At 42.0% G+C, this 23,392-nt stretch overlaps 2 protein-coding genes across 6 annotated transcripts in view; both read left to right on the top strand.

The window, feature by feature from the left end:
• LRRC28 (leucine rich repeat containing 28) overlaps positions 1–10,932 on the top strand; it is a 56,453-nt gene extending 45,521 nt beyond the window's left edge. For both annotated transcript variants that reach the window (XM_085308621.1, XM_085308622.1), the window contains exons 9-10: positions 1,337–1,496; positions 6,285–10,932. In XM_085308621.1, coding sequence (XP_085164747.1) covers positions 1,337–1,496; positions 6,285–6,357 — 233 coding nt within the window. In that variant the 3' untranslated portion in view covers positions 6,358–10,932. The remainder of the gene's footprint in view (positions 1–1,336; positions 1,497–6,284) is intronic.
• Positions 10,933–13,295: 2,363 nt separating this feature from the next.
• LOC146593774 (uncharacterized) lies at positions 13,296–19,893 on the top strand. Of its 4 annotated transcripts, XM_085308620.1 has the most exons (5): positions 13,693–13,971; positions 14,350–14,461; positions 17,997–18,241; positions 18,340–18,397; positions 19,190–19,893. In XM_085308620.1, exons 2-5 carry the CDS (start codon positions 14,365–14,367, stop codon positions 19,207–19,209), a joined length of 420 nt encoding a protein of 139 aa, XP_085164746.1. In that variant the 5' UTR covers positions 13,693–13,971; positions 14,350–14,364; the 3' UTR covers positions 19,210–19,893. The 4 variants fall into 4 exon arrangements, 1 of the variants encoding a protein (XP_085164746.1); XR_014896291.1 differs by adding an exon at positions 13,296–13,506 and having other exon boundaries at positions 13,860–13,971; positions 17,997–19,893; XR_014896293.1 differs by lacking the exon at positions 18,340–18,397.
• The last annotated feature ends 3,499 nt before the right edge of the window (positions 19,894–23,392 follow it).

Raw genomic sequence — 23,392 nt, 5'->3', positions numbered from 1 at the left:
CATTTTTACAGGGCTGTGAAGATTATATCTGTTTGCAGCCAAGGTGGAGAACCTGAAAAAGGTAGTGAAGCATTGTTATAACCATCTTTCCTACTTTGAATTTGCTACTGTACTGTATAGTCTTCCTATCTTTTTTTCTTCTTCTGGGTGAGCTTATGAAAGATGATGTGCATTACTGCTGGTGACATGGCAAATTTCATTGAGGCATGGGTAAAGCTAGTCAGGGATAAGACGTTTGTGGCTTGGGAAAGCAAGTGGCACATGTGATTAAAGCTGCAGGTTTGATCTATCACTGATTGCTTAAATTTTCAACTTCAAAGATGCTGTTAAATGCATAGCTATCTCTCAATAAACATGTCTCAGTCTTTGCCTGACCAGGGTATAGAACCTTTTCTTTTGACACAAATGTTGGTACTGTTTGTCATACTTGTCATCTCAAAGTGAGGTTGTTGTGGAACATTGTGCATGGGATTAAACCTTACAGTGTTTGAAAGCTGAAACTAGTGTGAAATCTCAGAACTGATTTATCAGGTACTGCATCTTGTCTTGATTACTCAGCACCTAAACTCATTCATCTGTCTTGGCTGTCTCTGTTTTTAGATGGAGATTAACATACTAGTTTTAATTAATAAAATACTAAGTGACTTGGGTTAAGCTTGGAAAAATGATTGCTTTTTCCCATGAAATGACCCTGGCATCTATTGAACTATGGGACACACTTAAGAGACTATGAATGCATTGATCTTTYTGGAGTGAACTATTTGCGTGGACCTATGAGGATTACACTGAGCTGGATTGAATTTCAAGTAATTCTGAATATTAGAAATCTCTTTCTGTTAATGATGGAATTTGGGCTTTGTAGTGAGCTTAGCTGTCCTGCTGGATTGATTGCTGAAGTATTTTAGTAAAATAATACTGATGTCCGTACTAGAATTTTGCATTGTTATTATTAAATATTTGTCCAGATTATCCATATCTGATACTAACAGCTCTCGAGCTCAAGTGCTCCAGTATCTTTATGTCTAAGAATGCTGTATGATATACTGCTGTTTATTTGCTTGATCAATGGTATCTTTAGCTGGATATTTWGACCCACTTAATCTTATGCCTGCAGTGTTTTTCTAACATTTAAATTTTGAAATTATACCATGAAAGCATCATGTTGTTCACTATAATTGTGGATAATGCGCTTTAGCTTGCTCCTCTTTTGACAGAGTCATGTGAAAGTGAGAGCTGATTTTTTTTTTCTGAATTGTTCATGGATTGTGCTCATTGCATTTGACTTTATCATGCAATTGTTTTGTTACTAGTCTTTCTTGTTTCTTGTCTTCCCTAGACTTGAACTTTCTGACTCCAATCTCGTTACCCAAAAGCCTCTTGGAATTGCTGCACTGTCCTTTGGGACACTGCCACCGTTGCAGCCAGCCCATGTTTACCATTGTCTACCCAAAGCTCTTTCCCTTGAGGGAAACTCCAATGGCTGGATTACATCAAGGGTAATTATACAGGAAATTACACTGGGATTTCATTTAGGAAAAAAACACCTTTATGGAACAAAATGTATGCTTAGGGATTTTTTTTTTAAGCTTAGCAAGCTTTCAAATCTAAAGCCTTTTTCCTACTGTTGCAATAAAAATTGATAAAGCTTTTATTTGCAAGGCATCCAGCATACTGTCACAAGACTGTTTAACAAGGGTTACATCACTTGCATGTTTGAGATTGATGTTAGACAGTGAAGGGTTTTGATATGATGAGATTGACCTATTTGTGGTGGTGCAGCACATGGTTGGCACTTTTGTGCCTCAGACAGGATATATTACTTAACACTAGTACTTCACCTGATGATCTCAAGCCAAACTTGAGGAGAGAGCCATCACCAAATAAAAATAATCTAGGATTAAAAGTAAAGAYAGAAAAAAGCTCTAAAGCCAGAGTTTAATTAAAATACTCTGCGGTTAAAATACTCTTTTCCATGCTAATCAATTTGAGATATGCCATAGAAACATTCTGCATTTTARAAAGATGGCTTGCTAAGAAACACAAGTTTAAAATATTTCCGTTTTTATGTTTGTAGCAGTTGTGAATATGTCTACAGACTTCTCTAGTACAAGCCTACACAGACTTACTGGCTTGCCTGGTAGAACAGTCGTAGCAGGGACTCAAAACTGGGGAGTGATTCAGGAAGTATTGTCCCCCCCAACACCCTGATAAAACTTTAAAATTTCTTAAAAGTAAGCACTGATCATTTCGCAGTGATTCTTTCCCTAGCCCCTATTAATCTGAGCTGATACTGTGGCCTGTCAGGAGCCATAATATTAACAAAGCCACATTCTGCAATGGAAAAACATCAGAGAGATTTCAATTGGTTCTACTTAAATCTCTAGGTTTAATCTAGGAAGAATCCAGGATTCAGCACCCTGGGAAGAGCCACACCCTTTCAAGAGAGGTTTTCTGATCTGTGCTAAAGTACTTTGTACTTTAGACCTAGGTTTGCCAACAGTTGAGCTCAAATGTACTTGTGTGTAAATATTGGTGAAAATTGGCAGTATGATTGGATTTTTTTTTTGGTCACTTTCTTGCTGATGTGCTTCATTTTTCCTCTGGTACTACTCAGCTGGTTGTGCCCTCTTTTCTTTTTGCAAGGGTGTGGGAGAGAGAATTTGCCATATTCTGTGCAGGAAGTGGTGCATGCTTGAAGTTTAAGATGCTTGAGAAAACTGCAGGAAAAAAAAGGGAGTATGCTAATTTTTGGTTGTGCACTCAACATTACTACTTGCAAGTTAGGTGTGTTCCAGTGCAGAAAGTAAGACAGCAGCCCATGCAGGTCCTTTCCATCTCCTTGTTTCTAAGTGGAAAGGTGGCCAGCAGCAACCTAATCACCTTGCCTCCCACAATGAATCCCTCTTTTGAATTTCCCAAGGGCTTTTAATTGTTTCACTTGGAGATTCTTCTCTAATTTTCTTCCTGTTTGGAAGACAGTCCCCTCTCAGAGTGCATCASTATGTCACCAAAATAGCACTACAGGTATTGGGGCAGTAGAAGGAAATGTAAAATTCTTTTACTCTGCCTAAAATAAGGTCTTAAAAGTGAACAACAAGGAGACTTTGTCCCATTCATAGCTGGTATAACTCAAACAAAWTTACAGTACTGTTTGAAACCAAGTTTACTATAAAGAAAAGTCATTTAGAGTTAAACAAGCACATGCGTTGTTCAGGTTCTTTTAGAGAAGTCATGTCAAACCATTACTTATAAAGCATCTTCTTAAAGATGAGGGAGTGGAAAGGAAGGTGCTTTTACAAGGAATGTTTCTGAAGATTAATTTTTGGTTCATACAATGCTCAAGAATGCTGTACAGTTCTTGTCCTGCTGAAATCCATTGATTTGCTCGTTATTTTCAATAACAATGAAGAGACACTGCTTTTCAATAGGAGAGTGTTTACGAAAAAGAGGGTAACTGTTGATTCTCGTTGATGGTATTAGTCATTTTTCCACAGCTACATCACAGTCTTTTTTTGCTGTGTGTTTTTGGCATAATAGGTATTTGATTTGTAAGCAATTCAACTTTATGAAATGAAAACAACTTTGGTATGTCAAACTTGGGCAACAGCCAGAAGGCTGCATAAAATGATGTTTTGGAAAAACCATCTTTCTAAGAAAGCTCTTTTAGTTGTTGAGATGGCATTCTTCAAYTTGTCTTTGTATTACAGTTCAGTCAGATACTTAAATTCAATGGTATTCGTGCTGATTTGTAGGTTAGATGAGTGGACAGTGAGGTGGATTGAGAACTGGCTGAATGGCAGAGCTCAGAGGGTTGTGATCAGTGGTGCAGTCTAGTTGGAGGCCTGTAGCTAGTGGCGTCCCCCAGGTCATCAATGACCTGGATGAAGGGACAGAGTGTCTCCTCAGCAAGTCTGCTGATCATACAAAATTGGAAGTTGCAACTGATACACTAGCAGGCTGTGTTCAGAGACACCTGGACAGGCTGGAGAGTTGGGCAGAGAGGAACAAAGGCGAGTGCAGCGTCCTGCACCTAGGGAGGAATAACCCCATGCACCGGTACAGGCTATTAGGTACTGACCTATTAGAAAGCAGCTCTGCAGAGAAAGACCTGGAGTCCTYGTGGACAACAGGTTGACCATGAGCCAGCAATGTGCCCTTGTGGCCAGGAAGGCCAATGGTGTCCTGGGGTGCATTAGGAAGAGTGTTGCCAGCAGGTCAAGGGAGGTGATCCTGCCCCTCTACTCAGCCCTGGGGAGGCCTCATCTCAAGTACTGTGTCCAGTTCTGGGCTCCCCAGTACGAGAGAGACATGGAGCTACTGGAGAGAGTCCAGCATAGGGCTGTGAAGATGATCAGAGGGCTGGAGCAYCTGCCCTGTGAGGAACGGCTGCGAGAGCTGGGCCTGTTTAGCCTGGAGAAGAGAAGACAGAGAGGGGATCTTATCAATGAATACAGATATCTGAAGGGAGAGTGTCAAGAGGATGGGGCCAGACTCTTTTCAGTGCCACCCAGCAACAGGACAAGAGGCAATGGGCGCAAACTGAAACACAGAAAGTTCCATCTGAATATGAGGAAGAACTTCTTYCCTGTGAGGGTGACAGAGTACTGGAACAGGTTGCCCAGAGAGGTTGTTAAGTCTCCTTCTCTGGAGGTATTCAGAACGCACCTGGATGTGATCCTGTGCAACATGCTCTAGGTGACCCTGCTTGAGCAGAGGAGTTGGACTAGACGRTCTCCAGAGGTCCCTCCTGGCCTCAACCATTCTGTGATTCTGATTTAAATAAAATTGTTTCCACATTAGTCTTTATATTGTAATTGGCATAAGATGTTACAATCAATAATTTCCTTCAAGCAGTGAGCTGCATTAGAGTGGTATAATTTTTTAAGAAAGTGATGGAAATCTGCTTGTCACTAAATCCTTGCATTACCTAGAATAAGCTAACAATGGGAGAGTTTAGCTAGAGTCCCCAGAAACCAGAAAACTCAAATCTGATTAAATTCTATCTGTTGTTCATTGTAAAGCTTACAGTATGTGATAAGTATCAATACTCACCTTTATTGTTTAGAAAAAAATAAGTTTACAACTTGACAAAAACATACCTTAAGTTTTCTTTTTTTTTTTTCCTGGAGGAACACCGTGTTAACATTCTGAAGTGTATCAGTTGAAAACATTTTATTTCTGCCTGTTTTTCACTTGTTTAAAAAAAAATTTAATTAGCTTATGCAAATTATCATTCCCTCCCTTAGACAAGAATGTACTGTGTTTTATAAAATGCAGTAATGAGTAAGATATTGAGTAGCTGACATTTGATGCACATCCAGAGAAAATTAGATCTAGAGAGGGTAGTCTGTCRTTCTTATCTCTATAGCTCTTGCACTTGCCATGGTAAGATTATATGGAATTGTAGAGGTGTGATAGCTGGTTTATAAAGATGTGAAGGACAGGGCTTCAGTGCTAAAGAGCTTACGGTGGCCATGAAAACACCCAGGGTAAGGTTCTGAGCATTTGAACAGTACTGATTAGCACATGCCACATTCATGCCAGTAACTTCTGTCTGGATTTCTGTAGCACATTCTGTATCCTCTTACAGGAAGGGAGGGTTAAGTGTAGAATTGAATTTCTTCATGTGAAAAAGCACAGATGACATTAGTAGTGGATGAAGTGTGATTTCTGCATTGGTAAAGATGAGATTTTAACATTTTTCGAGAAGATATCTAGGTCCCTGCTGGGCTGGGRAAGGTCGCAGTGGAGCACAGGAAGGCTAGTATCATGCTTTCACATCRATGCCTCTGCTATTGCATCTGGCTCAACGGGGCAGCCCGGCTTGTCCATCAGCCTTTCCGAAGATTTAAGCCCCRTTTGTTCACTGAGCTGAACTGAAGGAGGACCTTGGACTTCAGTAATTTCATGCCTGTGAACAACCATTTAAGAAACACACGAGCAAAGCTGAATCAAAGAATTACCAGCTATTTTCATTTTTGCTGTTAAACCTACTGGCTGAAACAGCCAGCCACACCCTCTGCAGAAAGAGAAACTGCGTTCCCTTGCTTTAGGCTGAACACAAAAGAAACCGGGAAGGTTTTGAGAACCCCTGCAGTGTTTCCCTGCTGCTCTATCAGTCACTCATATATGGCAAATGAACCTTCTTTTGGAAATGTGTTGAAATAGGCTAATCCTGTATTTTTATAAACCATCATATTGTCTGCTGTGGAATGGGGCCAGTAGCTTTAACGTTGTACTGACAACTCTTTTCTCCCCCCCACCCCTTTCCTTTTTCTCTGCAGGAGGACAACTGTTAGTTTTGTGGCATACTGCTGCTCCACCCAGTGTCTGCAGACTTTTGACCTACTGAGTTGATAAACACTTCAAACTACTCAGGAGTGCTGCCAGCTGCAAGCTGCATTAGACTCTGTAGCCCGTTGGTAGTGGAATACTGTGTGTGTGCGTATGTGCCAAAGCAGCCGAAGTGCCCGTTTGGGAACACGGAGAGGCACTTAATTCCTACCCTATCAAACTTGGATGAACTGCAGAAACTTTTTGGAAGTGTAAATACCAGGCTTTTTCAAGTATTAACTTCTCTCTCCTCAAAGCGTACAAACCAAATTCACGAGTCCCATCTCCAGATTTACAGTATTTTTCAAGTGTGGCAGTTTTTCAAGTGAGACCAATTCTAACAGTGTTCAATTGATCTGTAATTAAAAAAAAATGTATTTCTGACAAGCCAGTTTTCTATTATTATACCTCCCCCATCCTCTTCACTGTGCAGTGGGATGCAGGTGTATAGATTTAAACCCAGAGAAACCTTTGAAGGATCACAATGACTCTCCTATTGAACTTGGCTTTATTTTCTCCCACTTGTCTTAATTTTATCAATACAGTTACCCCAGTTATAAATTGAACCTTTGTTAGCTAACTGGTATTTAAATCTGTGTGTTCAAAGCAGGTCTTTCTTTCTGATACTGTTAAAAGTCACGCAGATTTCCTTGGAATAATGAGGATATGTGCAGAGACTTAAGAACCTGTTTTGATAACGAAGGCCGATGCTGATGTCTACACTAAGTGGTCATGCTCCAGCATGTTTGGGGATGCTTTTTAGGAAACACTTTCCCTCTTGCTTCTTTGAGTCTTTCAGGAGGAAGAAGACTTTAAATACAAATTTCACTTGAGAAAAATAGTAATATGATGGTAAATATTTATCTGTATGTATTGTTTTGGTAAGTGCAGACTGTAGACCTGCAAAGAGCCAAAGAGCTGTTCTTCATCCTTTTCTTGGTTCAGCATTTGGCTGATTTCTGAAAGAGGTTCAGTTGAGTGTCATAACCTCAGAGAAAGCTGGAAAARGGGGCAAAAGTATTTGTGTGTCCATGTGTAGGCATACATGCATACATAGGTGTCTTCACAAAAGGGCTGTAACATTTATTTAGTATGTTAATAGCAGATTTAGTACAACATTCTACTCATCTTCATGGGGATCCTTTTTTTGTTTGATCATGTTCATTTTAAATAAAGGACAAAGGATGGAAAAAGGGCCCAAAATGTCTACATAACTTAAATTTTTAATTTTACATTGAAACAACTTACAGAAAATCCACCCCTCTTGGCTTGTTTTGGAATACATAAATTTTTAATACAATGTCTTCATGATTTATTCTTAGGTATAAACCAGGTGTTAATTTAACAGTGTTCTGCTTTGTGCAGTAGTTAGTTACATGCTGAAATAGATATGAATGAAAGAGTTTGTTATAAAAATGGYAAGATAAAGTGGGCTATTTGGTAGTGTATTAGCATATGTTGTGGTGAGGTGCGCATACTTTGAAGGGAGGAGGTATTAAAATGTTTTCCTTTTGCCAAAGAAGCATTTGTTCCTGCTGCAAGCTTCCTGGCATTTCTTCAACACATAGAGTATCCTATGAGCTTAAAAAGAGTACCAAAAGGGCAGTTTTGGGGGGGTGGAATTTTTCGGCTGTGCATGTTACTCATAAAAACTGTGCTGGTTTTACTGGGTTGGTTTCAGAGAGTTGAATTGGCATTAAGAAATGTAGAGTTTAATCCTTCAGGAATGCAAGTATCATCTACTTTTTAAGAATTGTGAAACTTTCTAAAATAAATCCCATTTAWTAAAACTGCTTTGCAGTAGGGGAAAGAGCCATGTCCAAGCAGACTTTGTACTATTGGATTCCTTACTGTTGCTTCACTAATTTGTTTCAATTTTGGTATCCCCAACAGGCCTCCCTACCAAGTGGGGATTACCTAGAAGCTGCAATACGAATCTTCAGCTGTTTTCTTTTTCTGCAGTACTACACATTTGAGGTATAAATTGCCTGTGTTCAATATATGCCTACATCAGAAATGTGCAAGTGTAGTACCGAATCCACTATTCTAATGGATGGCACATGCAGATGTCATTAAATGGTTTAATTTGCCCTACAGTCACTGTCATGTGTTTTTTAGCTTTTGGAATAGAGCTATTGTGAATTGACCTGGCATTTTAAAAGGTGTGTAAACAGGAAAAAGAACTGTGAAACACACCCATTTTGAAATGGCACCTGATGCCTCACACTCGTCCTTCCCTTAAGTAAGGTATTGTTGGAGTGAAAATAATCCTGCAAAATATTCTGACAGAAAACTATTGTAGTATTACGTGTATTAATTACTGGTGCAATATTCTGATCATGACGTTTCAGTATCATTGTGGTTTCCTCTGTATTCTCTGAAGATGTTTTGTTGACAGTTTATTTTTTTTGTTATCATTAGCAACTCATAGACTTTGTTTAAAACAAAGTTTATTTCTGAATTCTGTCTGTGAATGGTGTTTTGGAGTTAAATCTTTTGGTCAGTTAAAAGGCGCAGGCTTGTGTTTTAATAAGAGTCAAACAGTAAGAGTGGAGCTTGACTTTTTTTCCCCCCAATCTAATTATKTTTTATTGGCTTCGTATCAGTGTCTTTATTATTGTCTGCAAGTGCAGTTCAGCAGAAGAAATTCTGATTTATTCTATAAGCGGGGTGAATCTTAACTAACATTTTGATAGATGATATATCAAGAATGGAATGTTCAATGAATAAATGACTTAAGCATGCAATTGAAGCTGAAATGTCATACCCTATTTTTTAAAAAAGAAAAAAGAGGAAAGCCAATATATAGACTGAAAATGTAGCTTAAATTCATGCGTCCATTTTTGATACAGAGTTTGTTTGTATTCGTCTGTATCTTTAGGTGGTATTGTTCTAGATTAAAATAACTCCTTCCTCTCTCGTCCAAATTTTTATAATGTTGTTGTTCTACTCTTAACAGTATTTCATACTAGCTAACGTGAGGATCCAGCTATGCAAGTTGCACAGAGGGGAGGGAGCTTGTTGCTGATTGAACTGTGCGTCATTAGTTTTTCAGTGCAAGTTCCCATACTTTGTGACTTCTCTTTAATGCTATTACTTCTAAGTAAGTTTGATTGCTCTTGTTGGTCCGGTCTGTTCATTTTGAGATCAGTTTCTCCTTGAGTTTCACAGAACCTGGTGCCAGCAGCGTAAGAAATGACYGTTTCTAAGGATTTCTGTATCATAAAAATACATATTAAATCTTTGCTTAGGGTAGGAGTGGGGAAGTTTCTGAGTTTTTGTTTTTGGGGTTTTTTTTTTAACCAGAAATTGTAAGAGGATGGGTGCAGAGGAAGAAAGACAGGTTATAAAGGTTTTTAACCCATCAATATTCCTATAAAATTTTTCTAAGACCAACTCCTAATGCAATTAAGGAACACAGGCATAATTTTTATTTGTTGTGATAACAAGTACCTAGTTAATATTATTGAGATGCTACTGGATTTTGCTTATAGAGATAACTTTTTGTTTTACTCTAAAGGAAATTGAGAAATTTCTAGCTTAAAAAAAATCCACTTGAGCAGTTGTATACTGGACATTGTTACTTTCAGAATATTGTACTTTGGAGTCTTCCTGCTACTCCTACCGTAGAGGATCAGAAATACAAATATCCTTTGCTGTGCAAAAAACAAGCTGTAATATCAAGAAGTAAGTGTTTTTCTGTTTTAGCCTGATACTCTTTTATAGAAGTTCATTACAAACCTCCTATTTACTTCATTGTGATGAGGTCAAGATCTTACACTGAGCAGAGTGGAGCTGTTTATTGCCAAGTTGGCTGCAATTCTTATATATCAAATTCTGATGAATCCTTTTTTCTGGCAAGAAGGGATGACAAGTCTGTAATCCCTGTGTGGTAACAGTTTGTCAGATTTTACTGACACCACGGCCAAGTTGAAGATGGGAGAGTGACAGAACTTTCACTGGAGACGGTGACCTTTTTGTTTGTTTGTGAAGGCTGCTAAGGCTGCATCAGAGTACCACTGATAACAGAAGAACCTTTGCTTCCATGTCAGTTGAAGCTGGATCAAGTCTTAACTGATGAGAGAGAAGAATGTGTTTTACCATTGTGGTATTTCTTGCAAAAGTTGGGACAATGAGACTGAAGTCCATGCCTGTTGTTAGGCAACCTTTCTATCTGCAGCTGAATTTGTGTTAATTCTAAGATGTAATTATCTTTGCCTCTTACCTCCCTCTTAATATTACTCACGTTATTGCAAAATGTTAATTTGTGATGGAAGAGGCTGAGTAAATTGAATCCAGAATTTTTAWTACTTTTTGTATTACAGACCTATTTTGTAAGAGACCGAAGGTCTGGTGGAAAGAAATGCCAAGGTTCATGTGAAGTCTCCATTGTTTTTGCTACATGCCCTTCTTTGGATTAAATCTTGAGCTTGAATTACAACTGAGTTCAGTCTATGTCTGTCGAAAGCATGTATGTATTGCTTTTAGCGCTGTATTAACTAAATGTCAACAAGTGTGAAAGTGGGCCTGCTAGATGTTTTATTTATAGTAGTGCAATTTATTGTATGTGTTTGTTAATAAACTATATTTTTGGATAGAGTTAGTCCATTGAAGTTGACTGAACTTCTGCTTCTGGTACCATAACCTATATTAGCATGTAGTGTATAATTCTTATTTCAGGTCATTTGTATAGTAATTAGCTAAGAAATCTCCTATCCCAATGATGAGAGGTGGGAGGGAGGAGGAGAGAACTTTTCAAAATATTTTCACTAAGTCCAAAACACTGCTTCGRTTCACTTACTCTCTTTGTCTCAAACAGATCATGGAGTTTGCCAGATATTGCATAATATGAACAAAACCCATATGGAAACATTACTTAGACCTTTCTATAGATTGATCAAAAGAAAAATAGTTTGCAGTAAGGCTGTGTTATAGGCCACCCTAATAGTCCATAGATGTGGCTGTGGTTCATATAAATCTCCACAAGCAGCATTCAGCAGCTTTTTTTTTTTTTTTTTTTTTTTTTGCCTATCTAACAGCTCTCATTGAGTCAAAGTTGCCAAGAATAAGTGGAAATTAAGCATTGGTCTTTCCAGTTACCTGACTCCTCGCGGTGCAGTTTTGCTTCAGTCAAGTCTGCTACTCTGCATCTCTTCTGATGATCTGTTAAAGCTGAAAATTCTCTGAATTATTGTCCATGTGTTAGACGACTAGCCTATCTAAATGAGACTTACCTTGGTCAAGGTGACTCTGAATGTCAATTATAATGATGTCTTCAAGGGATTAGAGACCATTCAGACTTCCCTCATCCTTTTTTTTTGCTAGTAAGTTTGCAGTGACTTGTCTTTTTAGTGTGTTAAAAATGACAACATATATTTTCCTACACCCTTGCAATGTAGGTGAGCTCCTCTATTTGTGTGGTGGCAGGAGGATAATGCAAGTCCAGTGAGTGAGACTGGACAAGGAGAACCGCTCTTAAACTATAACTCTTACCAAGCATGGTATGTCCCTTATGAATTAAAAACAAACTTAACATCCTTTTTCTTTGCAATTAAATGTCGTTGACATAAATGTAAGCTAAGTGGAAACTTCAGAGGCTGAATAATGCTATTGTATGCAGGAATGAGAAGAGCTGAGGATCCCGCATGGAAAGGTGCTGGTTGTTTTGTGACTTCTAAGCCAAGATTTAAGGCTGTTCTGTGTGATGACATCAGTTTGTGAGCTTGAGAGCCGAAGTAAGCCGCAGCATCTGTGTCTTCCAGCTGCAGTGTTCGTGTAATGTTACAGTAGAGCCTCTTCTYTTCTGCACTGAAGAGTCCTGTCCATGTTCTATAGAAACAGATTAGGAAGGGGTCTCCTTAGGAGTGGCCATTTATAACTCCCAGATTCATGTCTGCTACTTGAACAAGAGAGCATGAGTTGACCAATGGAATAGGTACTGTCTTTATTTTGCAATGTTTTAATTAATAAAAACCCTCATAGTGTGCATTTTCAACACCTGCTATGCTCTTCAGATGTCTCCCACTCCCAGGCAAAACACCTGGATGCATTTGTGAGAGATCTTGAGTTTCGAGAATGGAAGCCTATTGTTGGAGATGTTCAAGTGATTTGACTTTCTAATGATGTCTTTCAGGCAATCAAGGTCTGCTTTCTCAGGTGTCCTGATGTTATTTTATACGTTCATGAGGAATGTAAATGTTGACCAGCTCTTTCTGTTGAAGAAACCTCAGTCGTGGATGGCTGTTCTGTTTCTAAATGTGACTGTGGCCACTGTAGGCGGGCCAGCGCCTTGCAAGTTCTGTTGTCATTTTCTGTGAATCTTGTGAAGTTACTACCTCATTTAATATATTTTTGGATCAATTGAGAAAGCTTTCTTGTAATATAAAATGCAGTATGCGGTTAGTATTGACCTAGTACCATGAATTTTCTATAAATTCACTTCTATAACAGCAAATCAAGCTTAAGAAAGCAAAAATACATTGTTAAATTCCGTTATGGTACAGTTAAGGTCCACTGGACAGCTAAATATTTTGTTTAAGAATGATGAACAACGATGGCACAATCTTTTTCACATAGAGCCTGGAAAATCTGTGCTAGTCTTACTGCCGTTGAAGTAATGAAAAGGTRCAACTCTGGCACTAAGTGTTGTCTATAAGGATGTTTAGGAAGAATTTATTTCTGCTTGTCCCCTTCTGCTGTTTTCATACTTAGCTGTGTGCTGCTTGGTGTTCTGAATCCCTGGCGACTGTCCTTTCCACAGTTTTGGGAGCAGGTAGCTRTTGGAAATCATGATCTGAGGGATATATTTATGTCTTTTAATTTTTCTCTTTTTTGGGGGGGGAGGGGGATCAGTGATCAAAAACTTGTCAATTCAGTAATGTAACATAGCCCAGATGAAACTGGGAGGGGTATGTAGAGCTGGCTGGAAAGTTGCTTGCTTCCTACTRGAAAGATCAAGCTGGTGGAGTTCAGGAGTCTGCCCGTGTTCTAAGCTTTTTCATTTACAACATCTGTGAAGGAGTTAAATGCATTTATTTATTAAATTTACAGGTGACACTAAGCCAGGTGCAACTGCAATTACATTGCCTGGACAAGATTAGAATTGAACATCATCTTGATAAACTTGAGAAATTATCTGCAGATACTGTGGACATTGCATGGATTTTATGAAAAGTATGTTTAAAAATACAACCACGGTTTTTTCTGAGGGCAAGTATTAATTAATGATGGTAGCAAACATGCCCCTTTCTGCTTCTGTTGATTGACTATCTGGCTGCTGTAAGTCTGCCCTTTTAGCTATTATATTAATCTTGGTATGTTTTCTTTATGCTTTAGAGTTCTAACCATTGATTTTTATTGTTAAAGTAATTAGAAGAATCAAGCTGAATATTCTTGGGTCCGTTTCTGATAATTGTGATTGCTTTGCTGGCACTGAAGTTTTGAGACAGTCTGAGCATGGACTTGAATTTGGCTGCCTTTGCTTTTTTCCTGACTCTGCTGGCTTTCTAATTTCATTTTGCAAAAAGCCAATCAATGTAGACGATACATGAAGAGAAGAATTACCAGGAAAACAGCTTAATTTTCTTCAGAAAGCCTAGCTTCAAAGAGGACTGGCAAGGTCTCCCATATGAATTCTAGGTAAGCGCTCCTTTGAAAATAGGATGAAAAACAGTGAGTAGTCTAGGCAGTGGAGATCCCCACATCTCTTTTCTGTGATGAGATAAAACTAAATTTTCTATGTTTTTTTTTCTGTTGAGACTACAAATAAGTAGGGCTATTTTTTTCTATATATTCAGCTTACTGTTCTGTATCTTTTTTTATTTTTTTTTTCCTATAGGAGTGCAGTAACTGCCACAATAGGGAGTTAGTTTATATCTTACATCTTTGAAGGATTAAGAGTTAAGAATTGTTGTCATACTTTTGATGATGTGCTTATTGCCCTTACAATTCATTAACACCTGCTTTTGTTTTTCGTCCTGTGTAGTCTAAAACAACAGTCCTCCTTTTCTTTCGCAGCCCTTGTTAAGAGCGATGTTCCATTACAGTCGGTACAGAAACTCTGGCTGTGGTCCCATGTTCGCTAATGCTGATTTGTGTTACCTGAATGCRGTGACAGAAGTTTCATCAGGTGAGAGCACATAATCACATTTCTGTAAAATTATCTAAATCACAAATATGCAATCTGTTCCAGCTGCAGATGAATAGAGGATATCTGATAATGGATTAACTCATATTAAATCTGTGTTTATATCAGATTTTTAGATTTAGCAGAATCTAATCCTATCTTCTACTGTCAAACTGGGGGGCTCCGAGTTCTCCTGTTATCTCTGTCTGATTCCTGTARGGATACTTGGGTGAAGTTTGGGGTGGTTTTTTGGATTGAAAATCTTTCATAAGTATCTCCTTTTTCTTTTCTTCCTCAAGGAAGCCTAAATAGTGTAGGAACTATAACACCTATTAGGTAGAAATTTCTTGCCAGGTGAGTCCTGCTCCGGTGCCCCTCCCTCCGTTGCAGTGCGGCACGCTGTGTAACATCCCTGCCCAGCTGTGGCCCCAAGCTGCAAAGACTGGGAATATTGATTGCAGTCCATCTCATTAAAGTATTATCATGAGGTGTTCACAGGCATGCAGGGACTAGTAACACGGGAACATTTATCCAGGGGGGTCAGGTGTGTCATGCAGCAAGAAGCAGCAYGAGGGAGAATGAATATGCGCAGCTTCATCTGCAGTCAGTAGCCTGAGACCTTAACTGTGGCTTTAGCTACTCTTGATTATTTTCATGTGTGGATGCTCTTATTCCAGAATAAAAGTGCCTTGTTCTGAATGAACAGATTAATTCCTTTAATTTCACTTGAGAATAAGTACATGCACATACTCTGAGCTTAAATCTGAGACRTCTATTTCTTTCTATACACTTCTGGATCAGATCTCATGTAGTCAAATCCTTACATTCATTTAATGAGACCTGGTTTATTGTTTAAAATTCTTTCCTTTGGGAAGTATCTAGTTGGAGACGAAAAATTTTACTTGAAAGAATATGAGTTTTTGAGTAGAAGAATCTAAAAMTTCTGAAAACATTTGACTCGGAAACAGCTTTGGAAAAGGTTGTGTGTCAGATCATATTTTACTGTTTTACTCTGAAACATCTGTCATTTGATGCTTCATAAGTTTCCTTTTGAATTAATGCTTCAAATTCAGAAGCACAGGTTTGATGCATGGCTTGGATGGAATATTCATGTTTTCTGCAGCAAGAAATGTCTTTTATGTCTTAACGGTCACATTTTCTGATGAAAACGGAACTGGCTGGAGTGCTTTGGAGCGACTGTGTTGTGCCGGCGTGTCGCAGTAAGAAGCTGCGGTCAGGCGTCGTTTTCCTCCTGGAGCCCTCTCCCCTGGACGTGGCTCGGGTTCCCTAGACGCAGTCCAGGGCAGCCCCAAGGGCTCAGCAGTGCGTTTTCTTCTCTCCCTGGTGCGGCTGGCACGGGAGGAACTGATGAGTAGATGTTCTCCTGCGTGACCCGTCCCCCCTGCTCCGCCTCTGACGAGCACGGCGTCCTCGGCCCGTTGAGCCGCGCRGTGCGCACGGTGGTGTGTCCCCCCTCGGAGCGCGCGCTCCCGTTGCCCGTTTCCCCGTGTGACTTGCTGCCCTTGTGCAAGGTGCTAACTTAGAGATTACTGCTTTTCAGCTGCCCGGGCTGGGTTCAGCTGCCAGAGGGGCTCTCGTGTTCACCTCTGTCGGCTTTTAGCGGAGGGCTGTGCGCTTCGGTAGTGCAGCACGGGCACGGGAGCGCCTGTGTGCGGCAGAGAGCTTTCCCGAAGATGGATGACTAAGCTCTTTAAGATTTAATACTCTCTTGAAGTTCAAATCAGTGTAAGGGAAGGCTTAAGCAGCTTAATGGGTTAAAATGATCCCTGACTGTGTCCTTCAGACAGCTTAAAGCCCCTGCAGCAACCCGGGCGGCCACCTGTTGCTCTCCGAGCCAAGCAGGTTATTAGCCTCCCGACCTTGCTTGTGCTGCCCGGCGGCACGGCGGCCCCGGCCCCGCGCCGCCAGCGATTGTTCCAAAGTTTGTCATTGTTTAAAATGCCACTTGCCGGCGGTGAACGCGCGCAGCTGTAACCTGAGCCAGCGCCGCGTGCTAATAAGACTAAAACTGCTGGACTGCCACCAAAAGATCTGCTCGCACTTGGCATATCATAAATTAACATCATTCTTACCTGCCAGGGATGATTCACTGCTGGCTCAGAGCATAGCTAAACTTTAGAGGATGCCAGCAAACTGGGCGGTGGTTTGACCTGCCACGTGGCCAGAGACTGCTCCTTTTCTCTCTCCCGTCGCCCTCCGTCTGTTACAGCGTGTCGGGAAACAGAAGCTCTTTGTGGCCTGGTGAGAGCTCGTGCTTCTGTGCCTCCCTGCTGCCTACCCCCTCTTCCAGGAGGTTGGCCTGTTTGTGGGAAGATCCTTGCGGGCTTTTGAGTTCCTAACTGGATTCTCGCTGCCTGTTTCTGGGGAGCGGGGGTGCTAATGCTGGATGGGATCGTAGCCTCTGGATGAGGCGGCTGCAGAAGACGTTCTTCCCACAGATCCCACCTAGCTTAGGCAGGCTGGGTGGTGATGTCCTCTTTACATCCCAGAAACTGCATATAAATTTCACATTAGAGGAGTCTGCTTGGCCAGCTAACAGCCCACAAGTGGGATAAGGTTGTGCCTACGCTGGGCAGTGTGGGAGACGGAAAGAGAATGTCTCACGTGGAAACGAGGGAGGTTGTATTGCAGGCTTGTGTGCCAGAGGTTGAGTGTGCGCCTTGGAGCGCAGACTGCGGGGCTCCGGCGTCCCAGGGACTGTCCAGCGGTGGGTGCTAGTCTGTCCCTGGCACACACCCAGCRAGGGGCAATGCTGCTCCCCTGGGCAGCTGCTGCAGCTGCAGGCAGCAGCGTTTTTCTCCTGCTTCCCTGCTGCACCCACGCAAGACTGTGCAGGGCCACTGGGGCTTTTGCGTGCAGCGAGGATCTGCAGCGCTGCCCTGGGGATGTGTGCGCTCCCCAGGCTGCTGCAGACCAGAGGGAAGTAGGGAGCCAGAAGGCATGAGAGACAGTTAAAGATGCTTTTGCCCTGCCTTGTTGAAACCCATGGTGGGTGGGAGAAACATGGATAGGTATCTCTGTTTGACTGGGGAGATGTTCAGATCTCCTTATAGAGACCAGGTCTTTTTATAAAGTCTAGAGATTTTGTTCCTTCTGCTTCTCCCTCAGGGCTAATGTGCTCCTCAGTTTCAGCTAAAACAGCTCCTTTGCGTTCCATGGTGTCTGCCTTGCCTATTTACCTTGGCTCAACCAAATCATTTGTTAAATACCAAGTTCACATAAGCAGTCCTGTGTGGACTTTGGACCCTTGGAGTCTTGCTATAGACATCAGCAGGGATAGAAGCAGGCCCCATATCTGTCTAAGATGTGTTTGGATCTGATGGAAATTCAAAGCAGTGTATGGAGCAGGGTGTAACCGTGATTTGCTTCGAGTTAATTATGGTAGGCAATGCCAGTAGCAAGCTGCAGTCCTTCTGGTGTTCCCTACCACATAGGCACACAGGCTGGCAGATTAACCCTGATGTAGCTGTTTCATTATAGTTATCGCTGTATCCACTAGCTTTTGTTTTCTTTCCAGCAGAAGAAACCATTCATAAATGTAGGAACCCAGGAATCCTGCAAAGGGATCACCCTATTCAGCAGGGCAGACAGGAGACTGGAGCCTGCAGCCCCCGCTTACCTAATGAYACTGTCTGGACCGCAGCCTGCCCACCTCCTGCCTCGGCACCACTGCAGCGCGTTCAGTCGGAGCAGCAACGGAGGCTGGAAAGTGTCTGCAGGACAAGGAGCRCAGCTCTCTCCCGCTCAGCTTGCAGACACATGGTGATTACTGCCTGAGCTGTATAAAAGCTTATGCTGTCTATATTTTATTTTGTGGGTAATGTGGCTTGTTGGGTTTTATTATTTTCTCTTTATGCAAGGCTAACATGGAGTGCAGAGCTGGTTGCTGGGCAGTGGGGATTGCAGTTGGTAATAAAGGTCTGTTTTCTCACTTTCTCTATTTTAGTCTCTGGGCAGGATGAGGCACATCAGGGGAAAATCTGACTTGAAACAGAAGCTCGATTTTAAGTTGGAGTTAAGACAGTGCTGCAGAGAGCTTTGCTTACACCACAACTATCCCTGCTTTCAGCACATACTAATGCGGCTGCTCATGCACTGGGAACTCCTGGGATTTGGTGTCACCTCTCCTGGAGCATGGCATAAAGTGAATTACAGCACGATACCAAACCCTGATCCCCTCCTTAGTATGCAGTGATGTTCAAATGTCTGGGGCCAGATGCCTGTCTGGTTGCCCTTTACTCCCACAGGTCATATGAACATACTGAAAAGGTGACAAATATCCTGCTGTAAGGAGGGAATGGTCCCTATCAGACCTTGGAGTCAGGATTCCTGAGTCTTGCATCTTTCTCTCTTATTTGGGGCACCTACAGAAATGCTCAGTGTATCCTCTCAGCACAGGGGTGAATTTTCCTGTGCCCCTGGTAGTGATCTGTTGTTTGCAGAAGGATTCTTTGCTTGTAAGGAGAATTTTGCAGTCACTAAGTGAAAAGTGCTCTTTGGAAGAACTCTTGGTTTTGGTACAAATGTCTGAATCTCTCCAGGTGAGTCTGTTTTCAGCAAGGTCACTGAATATTCTCACATCTGCTCTCATGAGGAKATGAGTGAATCCAGCTGAGTTGCATTTGCATGTGCCCTCTGAAATTATCTGCAGAGCTGATAAATTCCCTATTCCTCACCCCTGCTAGCTCTGCTAATTGTAGTTTCTTGCAGGGCTCAAGCAAGAAGTCTGATGCACAGGCTGGACTGCCACAGCACCATTGCAAGGGTCAGCTGAGGAAGCCGGTCCAGGAATAGCTCCTCCAGGCTACAGCAACAAGCCTTGACATGTACCAGAGTGGTTGCCCAGCCTCTGAGGGAGGATGCCAGCCATGCTGCTCCGTGGACAGCGGTGGCATGGGTTTTTTTCTTGCAACTTATGTTTGAAGCAAGAGAGAATCAGTGCTCAGCACTGCTGGAGCTAGGAAGAGAGGCTTGCCCTCTCTTGTTGTCTGGTTAGTAGAGGTTACAGCAAGAGTTTGTAGCTGCTATTGCTGGATTTTACTTTTTGCTGGTATAAAGATCTGGCCAAGGGTAAGGGTGTTTGTGCTTTGGCAGTGGGTGTGAAAGGAGAAACTCCAGAGGGTTGGGCGGCAGCATGCTCATTCTGTTCTCTTCCGTAGATGGCCTTCCGGACACACGCTGGGTGAATGGAAAATGTAATGAAATTCCCGGAGCTTCCTGGTGCACTACCAAGGTATTCTCGCCAGCTTTCTGGCCCAAGATCTTGGTGTAGCTGTGGGGGCCAGCTCCACAGATGGAGGCGATTGAAGATTAACCCCCACCATRGCAGGAAGATTATTGTGAGAAATGCTTTCTTCATACAGCATACACTATAGTCACTGTTGCCCTTGGAGTAAAATTACCTGAATAAAGGAYTCGCACTAGATCAAGCACCTTTTCAGGCTGCCTTTCTTTTTTGAAAGCTGACTTGTTTATTCTGGTTCACAAACTGAGCAGTACAAACGACAGTAGCAAAGTGATACATCCTGACTTTTAGCTGAAAGGATGGGTTTCATGACCACTGCAGTTTGTACAAGGTCTTTTGGGTCCAAACCATCTGTGGGGCTCAGAGTATGCAAACTATTTGTGTTGTCTTCAAGATTTACTGGGGAGGAAGGCCCTAATGTGCCAGAATCTGTAAGAAGAGAGACCTGCACAACTTCTAAGAGTCTTGTTTTAAACTTCTATTGAATAGAGTGATCATTGTCCTGCAGCATTTAGCAGTGGAGAAAAAGGAGGTGGGGAGCATAACAAGTGTTACATGTTTTTTGTTGTCTTTGCTGTTCTGAACTCTAGCTCACACAGCAGGGTTTTTCTTTGCCTGTTTCCTTCATGCAGATGGTAGCAATAGGTTTCATTTCCCCCCAGCTGCCAAATTAACAGCATTGGTGAGCTTTCATTTGCTGGCTAGTTTTGGGTGGTGCTAGAGGATTGCTCCACTCAGTATACATTTCCAAGACTTTCTTTTTAACCCAAGCTCTATAAAAACAAACCTTTGTTTGAGAGACTGGACCTTGGGGAAGCAGATATGAAATTTGTTCTGACTGTATTTTGTCCACCAAAGGAGTTGAATTTGAGTTGCGTTAGAACAGCAGACGGCTTCTTGCACAAATCTCCCATAAGCAACAGACATGGGAAAAGCTGGTGAACAGAGGTCCTGGAAACAATGTCCTGCTGTGTTAGAGCATCCACAGGAGGGACTCTAACTCTTGCCTCATATCTGCAAACTCCACACCAGAGCTCTCTAATCCATGATTGCAGTGATCAGCTTCAGAAATATCTTGAGCTTGTGAATTTGCAATGTGATTTTTTTTTCCCCTCTTCTTTCTTCCAGTCAAAGTAATACAATATGATATCAAAGAGCAATTGTCAGAATCATAACCCCTCACCATTCTGCAGTGCTTCTGGCAATATTTAGCTTAGAGAAACAAGCGCTCTGAACTGCTCCATTGATAACAGACACCAATTCAAGTGGACTGAACCGAACAAAACAGGTGAGAGTTATAATGTTTCTCTTATAAATGTAAAAACCCAACCCAAAGGAACAGATACCTRTGTTTCCTAAACCTTTACCTAAAGCCTATGGGAAGGACATAAACTGAACCAAGCACTCTTAAGTGCAAGTCCTGTGCCTTTACTGTTCTGTGTCATTTATCTGCACCACACGGTCTATGTACTAAGGGAACCTAATCTTAAAATTTGGAGTTCTCTCRTAGCCTGCCTGCCCTCCTAGCTAAAAAACCTCTGCTCTTGGCATCCTTCTGTAGTAGGGCAGTGCRTGCGGGCACATCTAGGTTGTCAGTTTTGTCCCTACTCAGTGCATCTTCACCTTTTGGGGTTTATTTTGTGGCAGAGAACTGCAACGTGAACACTGTAGGACTCAGCCTTTTGGCTGTCTTCTCTGTCTTCAGGATGCAGTTTAAATGAAATGCCTGATGAGTGAAAATTTCAAACTTGGTTCTATTTGAAAAAGAACGTGTATATCCAACATACTGCTGTGCCAGGAACAACAAGAGATACAGGAGCCACTCTCAGCCTCGCATTTGTTTTTCACATGTGTTCCCTGCGTTCCAGGACTGCTGTCCTCAAACCTCCTCACTAGTTGTTTTCATCTGCTGTTAGAGCCGTATGTCTAAGGAAGGACCGGCTCTACTGTTTGAACAACCCTGCTCCATCTGCTGCTGCTGCTCCTGTTATTGTAGCTGTGAGCGGAGCAGCAGCTCCATGACGCCAGCTTGCAGACACTTCATCAGTCTCTCTGTCATTGCTTGTGTTTCCTGTAACCCTTGCTAGATGAGGGCATCACAAAGTTGTATTTCAGTGCCAGGCTTCAGTAAGTTTTAGGAATAAGACTGCTGCCATAGGCAATTAGGCTAGCTAGGATAAAAATTCCTTGGGCATTCAGACTTTCTTTTTTTTTTTTTGGTAAGAGCTGATTGCAGTTGCTCTGATTTAGCTTCCAAAGGTGGTCTTTAAAAAGCTACCTTCTGAAACATCTGCTTTAAGTTACCATGAGGGACAAGACCATGGACAAGACTAAGTCAGATCTGGTGCATAGGTTTAGTTTCAGTTCTCTGTAGGTTAAACCTACGCTCTAGGTTTAATTCCCACCTCCTGCTAGACTGTTTTATTTYGGTGGAAATGGTAGTCTGCACAGCTGGCCTCAGATTTCCCAGGGGGAGTAAGCAAAAAAGAGTCAGAGAAGCTTCTGAAAGTTTCCATCCTTATCAATGTGCAATATTAAGAGTAAAGCAGGCATCCCACAGAGCGTCAGAGAGGCCGGAAGGTCTCTCTTGCTCTGTGGRGGGTTTTATTGAGATGGATGTGTAGTACACAGCCTGGAACACAAGCTGTTTGTTTTAATTCACAAATTAAAAATAAAACCATGTTTATTTGCATCAGCCAAGGGGTCTTTTTCTCACAGCTGCCTGAAAACTGAGCTCTAGCTGCCAAGTAAAATAAGGTTTAATGTTACAACGTGCACTGGGAAGGGCAGAGCTGGTAATTACTCTGCAAGCAGCAAGACACCAGTGTAGGTACAAAAGAAATCCGCACAAAGCGCCGAACTTGGCTGTAGCGCGTGTCAGATACAGGACTGAGCAGCGGGAAGGTGTTGCAAAATGGCAACCACCTACAGAGAGTAACCCCTGCGACTGCGTGGGTGAGGAAGCTGTGTCCTTAGGGAAGCTCTTACGAGCAGTTCTCTCCTGCCGCACGCTAGCTGTCAAGCCATGTCTGGCATTGCTGCTACAGAGAGCTAGTTAGGAGGTGTCTCGAATCCCTGGTTTCCCTTTATTCCTGTCTTGTCAAGCTTCGTGCTCTGGGGAGCCCTGGAAAACACGCTCGTTAGGTTGAGCAGTGGTCTGCTCCTGATGATTAATGAGGAGAAAGTTAATCTTTCCAGGTCTACTTTCTCCGTTTGCTGATGGATGCGTGCAGTCTGTGCGAGGTCTGCGTGGACTCGGTGTAGGGGACTCTGCTCCTTCGCCGTGACGTACCCGGAAGGCTGCAGGCGCGAGGGCAGCGTCAGACGGGGATGCGTTTTGTCGTCTCTGTTCAGCGCCGGCAAGGTGCCTCGCGAGGCAGCGATGGCTGGTGTGGTCTCGGCTCCGTTTCATCTGACTCATCCGGTACGGTGGAATAAACAGCCATGATCTAAATGTTGTTTTACTGTGGCTGAATCTGGAAGTCCAAATATCAGCAAAAATGCTGTTGTGCTAGGTACTGTATAAAATTATAGTGAGAGACTTTGCCTGCCTTAGGGAATAGACACTGGAAAAAGAGGGTAGGCAAGGAAAAAGAGGCTTGCGGCAGCTGAGTTATTTGATGGTTATATGCAGGGGGGCAGATGTTCAAGCCAGGTCTCCTGACACC

Source organism: Rhea americana, unplaced genomic scaffold (genome assembly GCF_003343005.1).
Source record: "Rhea americana isolate MKP2758 unplaced genomic scaffold, rheAme1 scaffold_28, whole genome shotgun sequence".
NCBI lineage: Eukaryota > Metazoa > Chordata > Aves > Rheiformes > Rheidae > Rhea > Rhea americana.
Note: the sequence above shows the minus strand (reverse complement) of the source record. Positions and strands in the feature narration are given on the sequence as shown.